At 52.2% G+C, this 16,791-nt stretch overlaps 8 protein-coding genes across 8 annotated transcripts; 5 read left to right on the top strand and 3 right to left on the bottom strand.

Annotated features, from left to right (window-relative positions):
• Positions 1–945: 945 nt before the first annotated feature.
• On the top strand, positions 946–2,378 carry MYCFIDRAFT_191875 (uncharacterized protein; the record flags this gene model as incomplete). Its single annotated transcript, XM_007922680.1, has 4 exons — positions 946–1,044; positions 1,451–1,622; positions 1,677–1,852; positions 1,902–2,378. The coding sequence occupies 4 exons, from the start codon at positions 946–948 to the stop codon at positions 2,376–2,378; spliced, it is 924 nt and encodes a 307-aa protein (XP_007920871.1).
• A 743-nt stretch (positions 2,379–3,121) lies between these two features.
• On the top strand, positions 3,122–3,478 carry MYCFIDRAFT_28388 (uncharacterized protein; the record flags this gene model as incomplete). Its single annotated transcript, XM_007921673.1, has 1 exon — positions 3,122–3,478. A coding segment is annotated over one exon (357 nt), but the record flags the coding sequence as incomplete, so codon positions are not given.
• Positions 3,479–5,349: 1,871 nt separating this feature from the next.
• Positions 5,350–7,256, bottom strand: MYCFIDRAFT_201123 (uncharacterized protein). The gene has a single exon (XM_007922679.1). It carries the CDS (start codon positions 7,233–7,235, stop codon positions 5,418–5,420), a length of 1,818 nt encoding a protein of 605 aa, XP_007920870.1. The 5' UTR covers positions 7,236–7,256; the 3' UTR covers positions 5,350–5,417.
• A 304-nt stretch (positions 7,257–7,560) lies between these two features.
• Positions 7,561–7,794, top strand: MYCFIDRAFT_26394 (uncharacterized protein; the record flags this gene model as incomplete). Its single annotated transcript, XM_007921560.1, has 1 exon — positions 7,561–7,794. One exon carries the CDS (start codon positions 7,561–7,563, stop codon positions 7,792–7,794), a length of 234 nt encoding a protein of 77 aa, XP_007919751.1.
• A 603-nt stretch (positions 7,795–8,397) lies between these two features.
• Positions 8,398–10,499, bottom strand: MYCFIDRAFT_184477 (uncharacterized protein; the record flags this gene model as incomplete). Its single annotated transcript, XM_007922678.1, has 4 exons — positions 8,398–9,175; positions 9,225–9,481; positions 9,560–9,803; positions 9,856–10,499. The coding sequence occupies 4 exons, from the start codon at positions 10,497–10,499 to the stop codon at positions 8,398–8,400; spliced, it is 1,923 nt and encodes a 640-aa protein (XP_007920869.1).
• Positions 10,500–12,405: 1,906 nt separating this feature from the next.
• MYCFIDRAFT_75292 (uncharacterized protein) lies at positions 12,406–13,012 on the top strand (the record flags this gene model as incomplete). The annotated part of the gene is made up of 2 exons (XM_007922166.1): positions 12,406–12,768; positions 12,824–13,012. 2 exons carry the CDS (start codon positions 12,406–12,408, stop codon positions 13,010–13,012), a joined length of 552 nt encoding a protein of 183 aa, XP_007920357.1.
• Positions 13,013–13,332: 320 nt separating this feature from the next.
• Positions 13,333–14,319, top strand: MYCFIDRAFT_75291 (uncharacterized protein; the record flags this gene model as incomplete). Its single annotated transcript, XM_007922165.1, has 3 exons — positions 13,333–13,713; positions 13,838–14,175; positions 14,253–14,319. 3 exons carry the CDS (start codon positions 13,333–13,335, stop codon positions 14,317–14,319), a joined length of 786 nt encoding a protein of 261 aa, XP_007920356.1.
• Positions 14,320–14,917: 598 nt separating this feature from the next.
• On the bottom strand, positions 14,918–16,359 carry MYCFIDRAFT_98943 (uncharacterized protein; the record flags this gene model as incomplete). Its single annotated transcript, XM_007922677.1, has 4 exons — positions 14,918–15,009; positions 15,127–15,237; positions 15,292–15,390; positions 15,450–16,359. Coding segments are annotated over 4 exons (1,212 nt in total), but the record flags the coding sequence as incomplete, so codon positions are not given.
• Positions 16,360–16,791: the final 432 nt, after the last annotated feature.

Genomic DNA, 16,791 nt, shown 5'->3' with positions numbered 1-16,791 from the left:
TTTATTATTTGGTGTCAGCCTCAGCGTTAGCTCGTCAAGTATACTATTGATAGTGTTTTTTTATGAATGCCGCGAATGCCATATCGCACAGTAGTTGACTTACAGAGAAGAAGGTCTGAATCTGTCAGATCTGTATGTGTAGTTGGCAGCGTCACTTCCTGCATGATGTTGAGGTAGTCGCTCTCGTCTGAGGTGGTACTGAAATCTTTATAAGTATGGTAAGTGCGGCGGCGATTAGGAAGGTTCGAGCGGACGCTTGCTGGGACACTAAGCCATAATGAGTAATGAGTCCAATTAATGCGTGAAGCGATCTCCAGAACCGCACTTTGATTCCAGGCCTCCAGCCACAGCTTTGGTCGCATCGCATCGCTCTTTTCGTGGAAGGCCTTTGCAACGACGACCCCATTCTCTCTCCGTTTCAGGCCCTTCCTAGTTCAACGCCAATCGAGGGCAGGCACAACACGCACTTTCCACGATCGGACCTTTAACGGTTTACATAAGCCGCGTAGGCCACCACTTTTCAAAATTCAAATAGGCTTTAAATGACGCACCAACCAACTAACCCAGGGCAGACACTGCAGAAATCGACCTGTTGTGTGGTTGATAGAATTTATGCGACTACTATCGCATGAAAGCCACTCGTGACTCAATAATGTCGCTGTAGTGATGTTGTCGTATAAAGTCGACGGTGGATCGTGCGGCGTTCCACCCCGGTAAAGCTTGATGATTATAACAGCGATATCGACATCTGCCGCTCTGCGTCATTGAAATGGACACTAGTTCTGCTGTTCTGAAGCAGCAGCGAATGCATTCGGCGCATTGCAAGACTTTAGGCGAAATTATATGAGGAGGGTCATAATCTATGGCTGTCCAGAACATTTCTGGCTTTGTTCGGCCGCCCAGTGATTGTGAGAAGAATCTGGCACTTCGAATCATGTGCTCACAATGGAAGCGAAGCAGCCGGTGGCATCCATCCACCTCTGTGGGATTTGCATCTCCGTGTGGCTTTGGCCGGCACCTGGGAGCAGATCAGCTTCCGAAGACGTGCGTAGGAAGTGTCGGCGCGGCGCCATGAGGCCCTTGCTCAGTGGTGTCACAAGCAGCAAGTGATATTCCCGACAGCTGAGAGTACAGATACATATTACTGCTCTGATCGCCACACCTCGCACACCGGACAAACCTCGCCGTGCTTGCGCTTGCGCATTCGTCCTTCGTCCTGAGAGCTCTAAAGGAGGTCGCCTCATTCGTGGCTGCACTGGAGTTGAGCCGACTGCCGTGATCCACCGTCTTAAGAGCATTGCGCCCGCCCGTCTGAAGTCCCACGCTTCGCCTGCTCTCACCCCCGCGCCTCGACTTCGACCTTTTCGGGACTGATCGCAGGGCGCTTCTGTTCATATTGAAAATCAGCCCTCTCTGGCATACGGCTACGATTGCATGATTTAGAATCCAGGATATCGACCGCGATCGACGAGAGAAGATGGCTATCATCAAGAATCCTTTCCGCAAGCAGGACGAGAATATTCGACCTCAAGTCACACAGTTCGATTCTGACAAGAAAGAGGCGAATGGCGTCAAGCATATCGACATTGACAATAAACAACCCACTGAATATCAAATGAGTGGTATGGCGCAAAACGGCCAACTCGTTCGGTCTGGACACTGACGACTAGCTGCAGAAGTGAACGACTCGGGAGTATTTCTGCCACCGTCTCCTACAGAGAAGAAGAGCTTCTGGGGAGGAACGACAGCGTCGCGATCGACTACTTCGTCATCTTTGCACCGATGCGCTTTTGACGAGAATGAACCTTTCAACATTTCCAGAGAATCATTCGACTCTTATCGCAGATCTTTCGTATGTACTTCTGGTTACATCTGCGATCGCATACTCACAAAGCTCGTAGGACATTTCGGCACGTTCGCCCGTCATTCAGCCTCTGGAAGGACGACCACGCGCATCGCTCGACAGTCGGACCTTTCAGCCTCCACGTTCGTCAAACTCCTACCACCGACCTCTGCAGGTGCCACAAACTCAAGAGGAAGATAAGTTTGAGGATGTGAACCTGGAAGAATCAAAGCCCCAGCCAAAGAAGCGCGGATTGTTCGCGAGAATGGCAGATAGTGTCCCCGGCGTCGGTAACGATTCGTCGGAAAGACCGACCAGCCAGGACAAGAGCAGCAGCTGGCACCATTTTGGAGGCAGGAAACGTGGACAGAGCGGACAAGGATCAGAACTGGGCGCAATTCCAAAGCGTGAAGAGACGCCGAAGCCCGAGAAGCAGCAACAACCACAGCAACGGACACAGGCGCAGACTCCAGAGACGAAGACAGAAACGAAGAAGGATGCAGTGCAGACGCCTGAGGTCAAGGTGGATTCTTAGAGAGAAAGCAAATTCTTCGAGGCTCGTGAACAACTTTGAATAATGACATTGATGTGGATATAAGGCGTTAAGTGGCTGGGAATGAGCACAGAGAGACATGCGAACAGTGGTCTGATCGACCGGGCGGACATGTAATAATGATACAGATGCATGGAAGGCTTCAGGCTTCAGGAATGAGACGGACAGTGAAGAAAGGATAGCTTCTGATCAGCCGCTGTATATACTCAATAGTGCATGAATAATGAACGAGAATGCGAACTAATGTATATTATATAAAGCGATGAAGCGTGAAGATATGCCTGCCCTGCCTCGGCAGGCACTTTCAGGCGCGTCTCACGAATTCGGCGCGTGCCCAGGAAGTGGCTGTATGACTTGAAAACATCTACACCTAAACATAGTCAACAGCACTCTTGAACATCGAGCATGCTCACGCTCACGCACATCTTCTGCCCTGCATAATTTGATATTGGATGGCATTGGCATCGATCCGCGCATAGTCAATACGGAAGCAGTACAATTCCATCTAGTCAAGCAGAAATACCAGCATCAATCTTGGAAGTTCCGATGGTACGTGCGTTGTGCTTTGCGCCGAACCATTGTCATGGCCATTGCGCGCGATAGCAGCTGATATTCGTGGATGGCAGAACTCGAAAGCACTGCGCCGCCTGGCAGCAGACCATAATGCCCTCCATACTGCTGAGCTGCCACCATACTACCTCTTTCCGCTGCACGCAGACCACGCCGATTCCCTGAGCGAACTGGACATACTGCTGGCCGGGCCTCCTGCCACACCTTTCGCAGCAGGCGTATGGAAGCTACATCTGTCTATACCGCCTCAATACCCACAGCAGCCTCCAACAGCCAACTTTCGAACCCCAATCTTCCATCCCAATGTTGATCCCCAATCCGGCGGCGTCTGCGTAGAGACACTCAAACGCGACTGGGACAGCAAGTTGACACTGCGAGACATCCTGGTCACAATATCATGCTTGCTCATCTACCCAAACCCAGACAGTGCGCTCAACGCTGAGGCTGGCGCACTTATCCAGGAAGGCTTCGAGGCATTTGCTCGGAGAGCCGAACTCATGACCAGCATTCATGCCACCATACAACCCGCTATAGCGCAATTGGTCAAAGAGGCACAAGCTAGAGGTCAGGAAGTTGTAGCACACGAGAGTGAAAATGACGAGGAAGAACGAGAGGCGCCCGTGCGGAGACGTCGCACCATCGCCAGAGTACGAGGGAAGATGAGGGCAGATGCCTCGCCTACAGCAGCGCCGCCACGCAGACGCGAGCAGCTTTGTCGGCATGCAGAGCCGCCGAGACCGCCACCATTCGTCTTGCAGGCTGGCGATGATGATGTCTTCGGCACGCAGACAGCGTTGGAACGTTCAACACATCAAATCCCCCCAACGGCAAATAGTGTCAACGCAATCGAAGAGGACTCCGAAATGGGCGACGCAGATCAGGAGAATGACAGCGCAAGATCACCAAGTAAGCTCACGGCCACACCCAGGGATGCACGCACACCTCGGCGGCCTCATGGCGCGCCAGTCCCTCTGCAAGATCTGATACTCCCGGAGCAAGACGAATTTGATACGTCGATGGAGGATTCGAAGACGGATCTAGAAACGGAGTACCCACCCAGCCCGCGCAAGAGTCCATCCAAAAGCGCTTCAAAACCGAGGACACAGCCTGTCGACTTCGCCCGGCCAGAAAGCAGCCGAGAAGCTGCACTGAGGCATCCGCCAGCAATTACACCGCCAAACATGACGGACAAACCACTAGCAGAAGACTCGCCATTTGGCATTCGTTCTGTATCTCCACGAAAGCGACCCGGACGAGGCCTCTTTGACAGACCAGTGAGACAAACGACGCCAGAGTTTGAGTCCAGCTTTCTCCAAACCAGCTTCGTCAGGCCAACAACACCGGACCGCATAGTCAAGACCAGGTCGCCCAGATTGTCAAGTGCGAGGCAATCAAAGCTGCAGCGTGAGGCTGAAATGAATGAGAAACTCTGGGAACTTTGCGGAGGCGACATCAAAAGGTGGAATCGAGGCGAATTCGAAGGCAATGTGTTCAAGAAGAAAGCAGGGCGATGGTGAATAGCTCAGCACAGCCTTCTTGCCCAATATATGGCAGCCTCGAGATCCTGGCCGAGCTTCATGAAGCTGATGTTGCAAGGATCACAGCTCCAAAGAGGAACTTGCTATGAATCACGCAGCCACCGCAGGGACAGATCGCAGGGTCGAGCGGTCCAAAGAGCCGGAAGGACAACCTGTGATGCATCAAAATGATTGCGGGAATGCTTACATTGCAAGCAGCTTCTCTAGATGCCTTACTTAATAGAACACGATCTTCCATACTCTTCCAACCATTATGCCTTTGAACGTTATTATTGTTAGCGGCGGGATAGTAGGCTGCTCAGCTGGGATTCGATGTAATGAAATATGTATGAATCATAGAGGCCATCGAAAATCGAAAGAATCATGCCTAACGTCTGATTCCGATTGGTGTTGGCCCGCAAAGGTCATCCATCATGTTCGCATCGATGAGCGTCGTGCCGCTGAGAACGCAGGAAGTCAGTGGGAGTGGCATACAACTGCAGGCAACTAATCCAGCATCAGGAAACTCTTGAAGAGTCTGCTGAATCAAGTGCCAAACTCCGCTCCGCCGTCCACGTTGCGAGAGAGGTTCAAAAATCTGCTCGTTTCCAAGGAGATCGATGGACGAGATTTTTTTTGGAAAGGACGCGGCTCCTTAAAGTTTTTGGATAGGGGAGGCTGGTTCTTTGACTAAGAGGATGTTGAAGCAGGCTTTTGAAAACGCGGTTCTGGATCAGGATGCTGAGTTTGGAATTCCGGGACATGTGGTTTGGTTGGATCATTATGATGTGAGGGAGGGCTATGTGGCAGGAGAGAATGCTGAAAGTGGGAAGTTTGTAAGTTCATGTAGGTAGATGTTTCGAGCTCATCATGCCGCTCTTCATCATGCCGGCTTTATTTGGTTGAATCCGTATATCATTGACTGTGGTCTGGTCTACCATCCTCCGCCTGCGGCATGTGCTAGAGCAGATACTCTATCCACGTCTCCGCCACCTTTCTCTTTCCCGACGTCGCTTTCTACTATTCTATACGTAGTCTTCAGCAGTATGTCTAGGCTCACGCCTGTTATGCTCTCCCAATGCTTCAAAAAGTCCTTCACTCGTCGGTGATCTATGCCATCCACAATTTCGGAATCGCCGGCGCCAGATATCACTGAATCCCGTGCAGGAGAATGCTCCATCTGCACGTCACCATCCACGTCTGTACTTTCGTTGCCTGACTCGGCGCTCCAGTAAGCTTCGTCAACTTTCGACAACCATTCGCGCTGCTCGGGAATCATTTCTTGGTCGCTGCCATTCTCAATTCCAGTGCCAGGTATTTGTCGTAGAGTGGGCACGTCGCCTACTTTGATTTGTCCTCCGCCGTTTGTGCAGCCACCAGGACACGCCATGACTTCGACGTAGGCGTAGTCGTTGGAATCGCCGCCAGCGGATGCCGCTCCTGGCCGTCTTGATGTTCCAAATTTTCTACCTGTCGCACCTGGCATCCGACTGGCTTTTACTGGTTTGAGCTTTCGAACGAGGTTTTGAATATTTCGGAAGCCGTAGTAGCGAGCTGCTTTGAAGACTGGTTCGCCATCTGCTAAAACAACGCTATATTCTGACACATCATTGTTGCGGCCTCGCTGTGACCTGATTTGAGAGCCAACGTGTTGTGCTTGCTTCGTCTTGAGAATGTGCCAAAGATAGCCTCCAGATGTACCAATTGCGTCCATGTCCTCTCGTTTTCGTTTCTGACCTCGAGGTAGTCCAAGAAGAAATTCATTCACGGCTGGCTCCGGAAATGGAGGTAGATCGCCGACTGGATGTTTAGGAAGTCCTGGGAAGCTGATGTCTCTGCTCTCAGCAAGCATCAACAATTCGCGAGCAGTAATTACGCAGTCCACATCGCGTACGGCATCTCCTTCTTGTCCGTGCCAGAGATGGGAAGTGAGCTCGGCTCGTGATGCTTCCAGTTTCTTGTCAAAACAGGGCATGATGGCGAGATGCCATAAATTCTGCGGCTTGACTCCAAACTGCTTGGCAAGAACCGACTTGAGCAGAACACCTGTCAACGCTTGCGGCGACTTCAGCTTGCTCAAATGCGGCAGCATGTGTGGGTGCGTCTTCTCGGCATAGCATACCCACCCAGGGCAGACCGAAGTAATAACAGGCTTCTTTTGTCCTTCCGGCAGTTGTACTAGAGACTGTTCCACCTCTTCAGCAGCCGCAACAAGACTTGCTTCTCGCATAGCATTTGTGTCCACAACCCATGCGAAACCGCTCCCATTCTTTCCGCCACTCCTGACGCCCAAAGGACCACTCAGCAACTGACTGATCATGTACCCAGCCTCTCGCTCTGACACACTGTATGTTGCAGCCAGACTGGCTCGTGCCTGAGGACTCACGCTCGCCACAAAGATCTTGCCGTCGCCACAACATTGCTCTTTCTTGCAGCCTGCGTCCCCATTCACCCTAGGTAGTCGCATCTCATGGTATCGGTCCAGTGTATCCAACACTTCCCCATGGCTCTGTAGCGAGACCAGAACCGCTTCGGCACTGGTAACACATCCCGAGCATGCCAGACAATCCGTGAGCGAGATCTGTGCCGGCGCAGCAATCGTCCCACTATTCACCTTATCCTCTGTCGTAACTTCATACGGGTTTCCAGAATCCTGTGGTTGCTGCTGCGGGAGATTCTCGACAGGCTTGATGCACGCGACGCCCGGATTAATGAAGTCATTTAGGTCGTCGGCGGAGAGAATGGCAGACATTGCGTGAGCTCGCCTCCTCGACTGGGACACATAGAGATATGTTGGCGACCAGCGCAAAGAGGAAGTGACGATCACACGCAATTATAATGGGTGGCGGCCGGACCAGTAGTTGGCGTAGAATTGCTAATAATTGCCTGGATAGGTACCGAAATCGGCCAAGCGAAAACAGCAAGGCTGGAAAAGCAACCGAACCAGCCCCGCGGAAGGGAGAAGAAAGAAGAGAAGGCTTATTAGTAAGAGTGTCACATGCTTCGAATCTCGACCTCCTCCACAACGATCAATCACACCTGTGACGACAAAATTCTACCTCTACACGACCGCAACAATGTCGCGCGAACAATATACCCCACCGTCGCTCTCTCAGCAAGGCCAAGCTTCTGGCTCTGGAACCGGTGGCTTCAACATCACAGGCCAAGGCAGCACATTCGAAGACACCTCGAAGCCAGTCCACTATCTCTGCGGCGACTGCGATAACAAAGTCGTGTTGAAGAAGGGCGATCCGATCCGATGTAAGGAGTGTGGATATCGCGTGCTGTACAAGGAGAGGACGAATCGGTGAGTTTGCGACAACGCAGCGCATGGAATTTTTGAACATGAAGTGCTGACACCCTGCGATAGCATGATTCAGTTCGAGGCGCGATGATTGAGGCAGGGACTCTGAGATATGGTGTTCGGCGAGTAGATGACGGTGCAGGCCGGCTGGTCTGCGATATATGACATGATACCATACGAGTTCAAACAAGATGATATGAGCGACAGCGTTTGGAGTAAAATTTTGCTCGAGGGGACAGAACGCAAGAGTTGGTTTTTCAATCAACACATTTTCAAACACACGCCGCAGTCGATGCGGCCGGCTACTTGAGCTATGATATGCTGCGCCAGCAGCTGAATGCGAATTCGAGCAAGCCCATGCCTCAAGATGGGAGCACACCAAAATCAACTCCCGCTATGCATGCGGCCCGCGCTCATGGCCAGCTCGATTTCTTCTCATCCCCTTCTTTACTTCAATGCCGTCAAACCACATTTCTCTTCGTCGCTTATCATTACGCATGGTTTGAAGTATACTCAATGCGCCTGCTTAACACGTCTGCTTGACCTATGCAAGCTGCTGTTACGCCGCCTGATGCGTCGCTGTTAATGGATATGAACGCCGTGCAGTCGTCTAGCTTCCCTTGAAAGCATCAAACCGCTTGTATGTGTAGCCGATGAATGGCAGGCTGAGGGTCGAGTCGTCGCCACCCATAGCCTCCGTCTGCGCACGAAGCTGAGCCGAGTTATCGACTTGTGGGATCTCGTCGATCGGGAAGTACTGAGTGTCGATGTTGCTTTGCAACTTCGGCTCGAATGGAGCACGGATCTTTCGAAGACCATCCCAGTTAACGCCGTGGAAGAATGGATGTGCCTTGAGCTCTTGCGCGCCATGGACTCTACCCAGGCGATTCTGAGCATCGCAAATCAGACTACGGATGAAGTGTTCAGCTTCAGGGCCCAATTGCTGGTCTGGAGGGAACTGAAGATGGCGCGGCCAGTCGACAATCTTTCGGTACGTGTCGTGAGGCTCCTCGGCGCAGAACGGGGGCCATCCGACGAGACATTCGAACATGATTGTGCCGACACTCCACCAGTCGCAGCCAAAGTCGTAACCCTTGCCGCTGAAGATCTCTGGTGCAATGTAGTCAGGCGTGCCGACAGTGGAGTATGCCAATTGTCTTCTCGACTTGCGCCAAGTGTTGATTTGGTTGCGGTTGGACACCGTAAGCTGGATCTGGTCGATGGAGACACTGTTGCGGTTCTGCGCCAGGGACTTTGACTTGGATGAAGACATTAATTGTTGGTAGTATGATGCCGAGTGTTCCTTCGAAAAGCCTGTCGATAGGCCGAAGTCAGTGAGCTTGATGTGTCCGCCACGGTCGAGGAGGATGTTGTCTGGCTTAATGTCACTGTAATCTCATCAGTGGTTGTTGGTATGATCATTCTCTGAATACTGACCGATGAATGAAGCCAAGCTTGTGCACCGCCTCGATAGCCAACGTAATCTCTGCCATGTAGAACCTCGTAATGTCCTCTGAGAAGATTTCGTACTTGATCAACATTGTCATCAAATCACCACCAGGCAGAAACTCCATCAACATGTACAAGAACGTGGTGTCCTGGAACGATGTGTGGAGCTTGACCAGCCAAGGACTGTCTGCATTCGCAAGAATGTCACGCTCGGCACGAACGTGCGCCAATTGATCCTTCTTGTGCTATACCATTGTCAACACTCGCCCCATGATCATCCATCGAACAACAAAGACCAAAGTAAAGAAAAGGTGAGACTATACCATTTCCTGCTTGATCAACGACTTCAGCGCATAGATCTTGCCATCGTGTTTGCGCTGCACCAGACGGACTTCACCAAAGGCGCCCTTGCCGATGATCTTGAGTGTGTTGTAATTCTGTGGCTTCTCGCTGGTTCTTAAAAAACGCAAGAAGTTCGCCTCCGACTTCCGCATAGTATTTCTCTTGGTCTCTTTACGGCCTTCAGAAAGTTGTGGATCGTTCATGATGGCTTCGAGTTCTTTTGATCTGGGTAAAATTAGCATTGTGCTCCTTCAACGCGAGCTCGAAGGAGACATACCGCTCATTGCGGGCACGAGCTCTCTCCACATTCTCCTTGAAGAACTCTTGTGTAAGCATCTTTTGTACCTTGACCCTCTCAGTGATGGTCGAAGAGTACTTGTCTGGATTCTTCTGTGGTGGTTCATCGTCGTAGATGCTGGGTTGCTGTGGCATTGCCGGCATTGGGGCGTTCAAATGGCTGTTGGCGTACGCTCCGCGTGGGTCACCCGCAGTTCGGGGTCGTGCAGTAGCCGGAGATGGTTGTCTGTTGTAGGGACTGGCTGATCGAGGAGTGTTACCACCCAGATGCTGGTGCTGGAACTGGTGTGCGAGCCCATTTGTCACGTCATTAAAGCCACCTGGCGAACGGTACCCTGCTGCGGGTGAAACGTTGCTAGAGTACTGCTGATACGCAGTAGGATTGTTGTAGAAATAGCCTTGGCTACTGATGCCACTGGTCGTCTGCTGCGCACCCCAGACCTCTTGCTGACCCGCAGAGTTTGGGAAAGGCTGTGGGAACGTCGAAGGAGTCGTTGGGAAAGCACGGCCTTGCTCGGCGGCGGCATTGGGTTGGTTGGTGAAGCCGAAGTTGAGCTGCAGGCGATTCGGGTTGCGGCTATCGCCTGACGGCTGTTGCGGCTGCTGCTGCTGGTTGTAGGACATGGCGGACACTGACAATGAGAGTTAGCCAGCAGTGGAGCATCGAAGAGTGAATTGGCTTGCCTGTCGCAGCAATATCGGCCAGCTATACGTCCGAGTGCAAGAGGAGCTGTTTCAGGGCCAGGAGTATGTCGATAATGAATGCCTCCCTAAGCTTTCACAGGGGCTCGAGACTGTCCGGTGGAGTAGCCAGACTCGTCAAACTTCGGGGAGGAGTGCCACGCGAGCTTGACTGGTCGAGCGTCAAGTGCTCTGAATCCAACGACAGCCAAGCGCAAGTGAAGACGTGAAGGAGCTTCGCAAGAGTCGGGTTCTTAGTAGAATCTTGCTAGAGATGCCCGCTCACCGTACTGTTTCTTGAAGTCTGGAGGTCGCGACCCTGACAGGGCAGTTGACAAGGTTTATACGGATAGCGCCCGCGGTCCGTGCCTTTATCGCCACTTCCCTGCCTCAGGTAGGGCTCGGTTTAGCAGCCACGCCTTCTCCGAGGTCTGCGAAACACCACCTGGCAACACTACAGTATAGACTTCTCCGCCGCCTGCTCGAGAATAATAGGCTTTAATAAAGGCCTTGTGCAACGAGATATGTCAAACGAGCAACCTCAAAGATTACCCTTACAACAGATGCTTGGCGCCTGTGGAGCACGGCAAAACAATACCATATAGCGGAAGAACATCGGCTGATCAGATGGCGGTCAGTCCAGGCTGTCCAGCATTGTAGATGCCTTAAGCGGAGAACTGGAAGCGTGTGTGTGAGGACGACTGTTGATCAAAATCGGAGACACATCTTCTGAGCAATAACACAGATCGTTTGTAGTGACCACTAGCGATAACTCTCGACTACATCCCGCATCATCCAAGATCTTGGAGCAGCCGTGAAGTCCCCTGCAAAACTCTGGCCTTGCGCCTTGAGCTCATCAAGCAAATCGTGCTGGCGAGACCAATTTGTACATTTTGTACCTATCTGACAAGCACAAACGGGTGTCCTATACGATTCTGCTTGCGGTCGTTCGTGAAAAGCATTGTGACCTGTCGCTCGTGGAATCACATGCAGCTGATCAGAGACTATATGTAGTTTTCCTTGCAATGTGTTTCGGACATTAGTAAGTACATGACTGCTTTCAGAAGATCCATAGATACAAGGTGTTCATGGCATACGGCGCACCGTCTGGGGCAACCTGCTGCCGAGCCAAGGTACGTTCATTCGAACCAATATCCTGGATACCAAACTGATCTCGAGGCAGCAATTGCCGTAGAACAATGCAGGTATTCACGCTTGCCACTGAGCTGGATGATGAATCTGCGCCTTTCAAGATGGCAAACTTTCTGAGCCTGGACGAACTCGAGATGAACCAGAGGGGGAGTTCTCGTCCAGCACAGCCTCGAATAGGACTCAGCACATTTCTTTCTTTACAAAAGAGCATATTGACGAAGCCTGAGATCTTGGAACAGTTGCAATTGCCACCACAGCATCGAAATGCGAGTCGCTCACCTCCATCGTGTCATTAAGACGAAGATGCTGGAACTGACCTCGAATCCTTGGCTAGGATTGGACGGGTGAACATGAGACAACGGTCAATACTCTTAGCTAGGTGTGTGGAGACAGGCTGTATAGTCTTTAGAATTGGTGTTCGCGGCTCGCAGAAGCAATGTGTGAAAGTGTATTCCGGGCAGCGGGAACTCGCATTGCTGCATGCAATCGGGCTTCAGGCCTCACATACAAACGGACTCAAGTTGGCGCAGCAACGACCGCGAATGCACGTCCCGTCCGGTGGACAGGACTCGGAGCTCTTTGGTTCTAGAAGCTCCTCTTCGACCGTTCGGGAATTTGTGCCTAACAGTCATAGCAGCGGGCTCAACTCTCAAGCCGCTATCTTGTCGGCGTCTAGCAACAGGCCCTGACATCTAACATGGCTGCGACCAACCAAGCCCAAAATGTGGCCGCCTTGGTTGCGCTGACTGACTGGATCAACCGCCTCAACCTGGGTCCCGCCGTCCACGTTGCACCTGAGCAAGCGGCGAAGCTCAGCAAGAAGAACAAGAAGAAAAGCAAGAAGAAAAAGAAGGAGGCTGAGATCACTCCACCAAAGTCCGCCGAGGCAAAGCAGAAGACGAAGGAAGAACTTGCGGCCGAGCGAGAAGCCGAGATCGTGAATGTGCTCAATTTCTTCGACGAGCGCTATCACTCCAAATCCACCAAGCTCGAGGCATACCAGACTTTCTGTGAGGATCTCGGTGTCGAAGTTGGTCCATCCATCAGGAAGTGTAAGAAGGTTGGTGGCATAAACCCCCTGGGATTGGATTGCACAACGCTAATGTGCAGCATAGATCCTGAGTCAAGTCTTCGTTAACATCTGCGATCTCGTTGTTGCGAAGCAAGGAAAGACGCTGGTTCACCGCTTTCCGACCGCCACCCAGCTTCGGAAGTACTCCAAGGCAACTGAAAAATTCTTTCCGCTCAAGAGAGCCAAGGAGGATACGGTGCTTCACGAGCTCCTGATCCACATGCATCGCTAGAGTTGGTAGCGATCTCTTGAACAATGAGCACCCTTCTAAGTTGGCTGCATGGAGGAACGCGGCTGTCACGAGCGTGTTGACTGACGGGTGAAGTGGCTGCGACGAAAGTGATGCTGAAATAAGGCCTAGTCGCACTGCTTGGAGTGGAGTTTGGGTGAAGCGCGCCTGCCACAATAGTCGCCAGTGCCTGTCAGCCGTTGAATTTTACGCAGCATTAGAGAACATCTGACTTTTCTTGCTGTGACCTCAACTTCTTCTTCTGTCCATACACGTTCGACACTGTACTCGCACCGCACCGCACCTGTCTCGCGCCAGCAGAAATGGGTGCACCAGACGACTTTCCAGGCACGGTCAACGTGAAGCGCACGTTGTGGCGCCTCGAGGACGAGCACTCTCCCCAGTACTGTCTCAACTTCAGAGGAGAGATGTTCCGCCCTTCACAAAACAATTTCGCACAGATGCCTCTCACCGTAGTCTGCGAACAAAAAGTCAAGTGCATAGACTGGATCAAGCCTGAGCCAGGCGAACTCCGCGTGCTAGGCAACGTCAGGACAGAAGAGGCCAAAGAAGCATATACCGAGAGAGTCATCGAGCACTTCAAGGACAACTACGAAAGCCGTGCCGATGAGCTTGGAAAGTTCCAGGATCTGTGTCAGCACGTAGGCGCCCGACAAGGCCAGACGGTCGAGGAATGCAAAGCTGTGAGTTACCTACGTTCGCTCAAGTCAACCAAGTCAGCTACCAAGGATCCTCTCAAGCGAATGCAGGAGCTAGGCCAGCGCGGTGTTTTCATAAACATATACGACTTCCTTGACGCTCGCGAAGCTGAGGCCAAAGTGTACCGTTTCCCAGCCATCGAACCACTTCGGTACTACTCCTTCATCACGGACAGGGTCTACGAAGACTTGGATCTCACGCCTGGGCAGTCGTGGTATCCGTCGCCACCTAGCCGCACGAGGCAAGCCGAGAGAGATTCCAGATAGCCTCACATTCATGCTGGTCAATTTGTGCAAAGCTCGAGCTGGCATAATGTATGACAAAGAGCTGGAGAGTGTGCAGGTCAGGGCAAAGAATCTCATGAACTCATGGTCAGACCTTGGTGGCAAAACTCCAGAGCCGACGATTGAGGTCCGCGAGGAAACTGTTTTCAGACTCCCTCCCTGGTCAGCGACTGCAGTGGCAATGACCTTACCAGTGACTGTGGCATCAGCGACGATACCTCAGAACCGGTGACGCCTAGCGATGAAGATACCATGGGACTAGTCGCCGACCTGATGAAGACGCTCGACATCCCGGACGGAGTATGAGATGGGAGTCGGCAATCTATGTACCAGGGTAACTGAATGAGCATCCGGTTGGCGACATTGTGGTGTGATCATAGGAATTCCTGGCAACATGGCATTGCATCAGCTATCGATGTCGTGTCAGGCCGAGGTTGCCATGGTAATAGGATTCTCTTACAGTTCTCCAAATCATTGACATTTGTCCTACATTCATCAGTGCATTGACCACTATCTTGTTCTGTTTGCCTCGATTGGGAGACTTAGCTGCCAAGATCCAGAAATCAAGGCCGTTGCAATTGGCATTCTGTACGGGGCATCCTCGATTCACCAGCCATGTCACCAGCCATGGGAAAACAGGAGGAGATGAGTAGGAGCTCGGCTTCCGATCAACGTGAGGTGGAAGGGTAGCGGAGGCGCTGGATGTGACGGAATTCAGCTCCTGGCATGTTCCACACAAGATGATATTTCAACCTCATTCGTGCTCAACGAGAGCAAGTGCTGAGCTATGTTTCACCTATGCCTTCTTGCCACTTAACAGCTCCTCTGCTTCCTTGTTCCTTCCGCTCGCTGTCGTTTCGCTCTCGGACGGCTTTCGAGCCGAATCACTATTGGCACCACTCACGCTGTTGCGAGCGGCCTCCTTGAGCCTCTCAGTGTCCTCCTTCCTCAGGTCGTCGGTCTTGTCCTTGTCTTCCTCATCGTCGCCAAGCGAGACTATAATAAGCAATTAGCAAGTGTCTCGAGAAAGCAACCTCAAAAGTGAGTCCGTTGTAATAGCCTTGGCTGTATTCTTGTGACAGAGCCATGTCCAGCGGCATCTCCTTTACTTACATGGATCGTTGTCGTCCTCTGGGTTTGGCGCAACGCTCGTTAGGGGCTTCCACTTAGCAGCCTTGTCCGAGCCAGCAGCGTTTCCAGCTTGCTTTCGCTCCGCGGCGTCGACTACGCACCTGTTAGCGATTTTCAAATAAATAGCAACGCTTTCATCACGCTCACCTTCATCTACTGGCCCGCTCTGCGGAGGCTTGGGCTGCGGCTTGAAGAGATCAGGATTGGCAGTCTTACGAGAGGACGTCCTCGGCGGCTGTGGCGGTGCTGCAGGCACGTCAGTGATCTTTCTCTCTCTACCCCTCTCTTGAACATTCAGCACTTACGAGCCTCGTCGTCCCTCAACTCTAAGCGCTCGAACTCGCCTTCGTCAAATTCGCGTGGATCAGCATCGTATCTCTGCGCCTCAGTGCTCCGTCGCTGCTGCTCTGCAGATCGCCTTATACCACGCAGCTGTTCTGACTGGCTAGGGCCAAAGTTCTGTCTTCCCGGCCATTCGCTAGTGTTCTGTCGAGAGCCGGCTTGCGAAGACGAGTAGAGATCCTCGTCTTCGTCCTGGCCGTCGATCTTCTTCTTGAAGTTGTTGATCCAACTCGTAACCGTCTTCTGTGTCTCCATGAAGCCCTGCTGGATGTTTCTTCCAATCTCTGGTAACTCGTCATCAAAGAAGCTGCGCTCGTGCTCGTCGTGTCCATCGAATCGCTGCTTGTTCGGACGACGTGCGCCTGGCTCTCGTTGATTGTAGCGAGTCTGCGAACGTTGACCAGCACTGTTGTATTGCTCAGCCAGTTGTCTCGCATACATCTCGTCTGCCTCAAGCTGGCTCATAGGGTTGCGCAAAGCCGGTCTCGGTGGCTGCGCTGGGGCGGGAATCTGCTCTTCTGGCTTGAAATCTGGATCCGACATGCCCAGCAGGGCATTGAAAGCTGGCTCCACTTTGCCGCCACTAGCACTGAGAACTGCTTTGACAACTTTCGTGTCAATTGTTGGGAAGGCCTCAATCAAAGTATTCTCTGCCTGCTGCATTGGACTGATCGGTCGTGGGGGCTTCGTTGGCGGGATCTCTTCGTGACCATCTTGGAAGGAAACTCGTGGGCGAGGCGACGGCGCTTTGGCAGGTGGTTTGGTTGGGGTCTCGTGGCCTTGTGGCGAGACCGTGCCTGTTTCTTGCTCGTCGTCAAAGGTCATCTCTTCTCTTGTAGTCACTGATTCTTCCGGGCGTATTGGGGAGACTGGCGAGACTGGCGGACTGTCCTTAGCCATGTCGAAAGGGACTGCTCCAGATGCGATCGATTGTGCGAAAGCTATGCGAAGTCTGTGTGGGTGTGGTATATCGAATTTCTTGGAAGAGAAGGTGTTGTTGGCAATTCCAGGCAGTTGCTTTGGAGCTGCAGCTGCATCCACTGTGACGTTTCGGCCAAGGCAGTCGCAGCGGTCCGATGAACCCTGTCGATCCAACATTCCTGGCGTGTAGACGTGCTATTTTCCGTTCTTCGTTCAAGCATCGGCATTGCAATGGGCAGGGTCCACCATTGGCCATATTCGCACGTTCTGGGACTGTGATCGCTAAATGAGTCTCGGTGAGGCTTTGTTACCACTGGCTCAGTGAGAAGCGAACGGTCATAACCTGGCCGTGGCCTTTCACACCTTTCACAACCAACAATCTCT

The sequence above is a fragment of the Pseudocercospora fijiensis genome (assembly GCF_000340215.1).
Source record: "Pseudocercospora fijiensis CIRAD86 unplaced genomic scaffold MYCFIscaffold_1, whole genome shotgun sequence".
Lineage (NCBI taxonomy): Eukaryota > Fungi > Ascomycota > Dothideomycetes > Mycosphaerellales > Mycosphaerellaceae > Pseudocercospora > Pseudocercospora fijiensis.
Note: the sequence above shows the minus strand (reverse complement) of the source record. Positions and strands in the feature narration are given on the sequence as shown.

Coding starts and splice junctions, on each gene's coding strand:
- MYCFIDRAFT_201123 (XM_007922679.1), bottom strand. CDS start 7,235: ATGTCTGCCATTCTCTCCGCCGACGACCTAAATGACTTCATTAATCCG.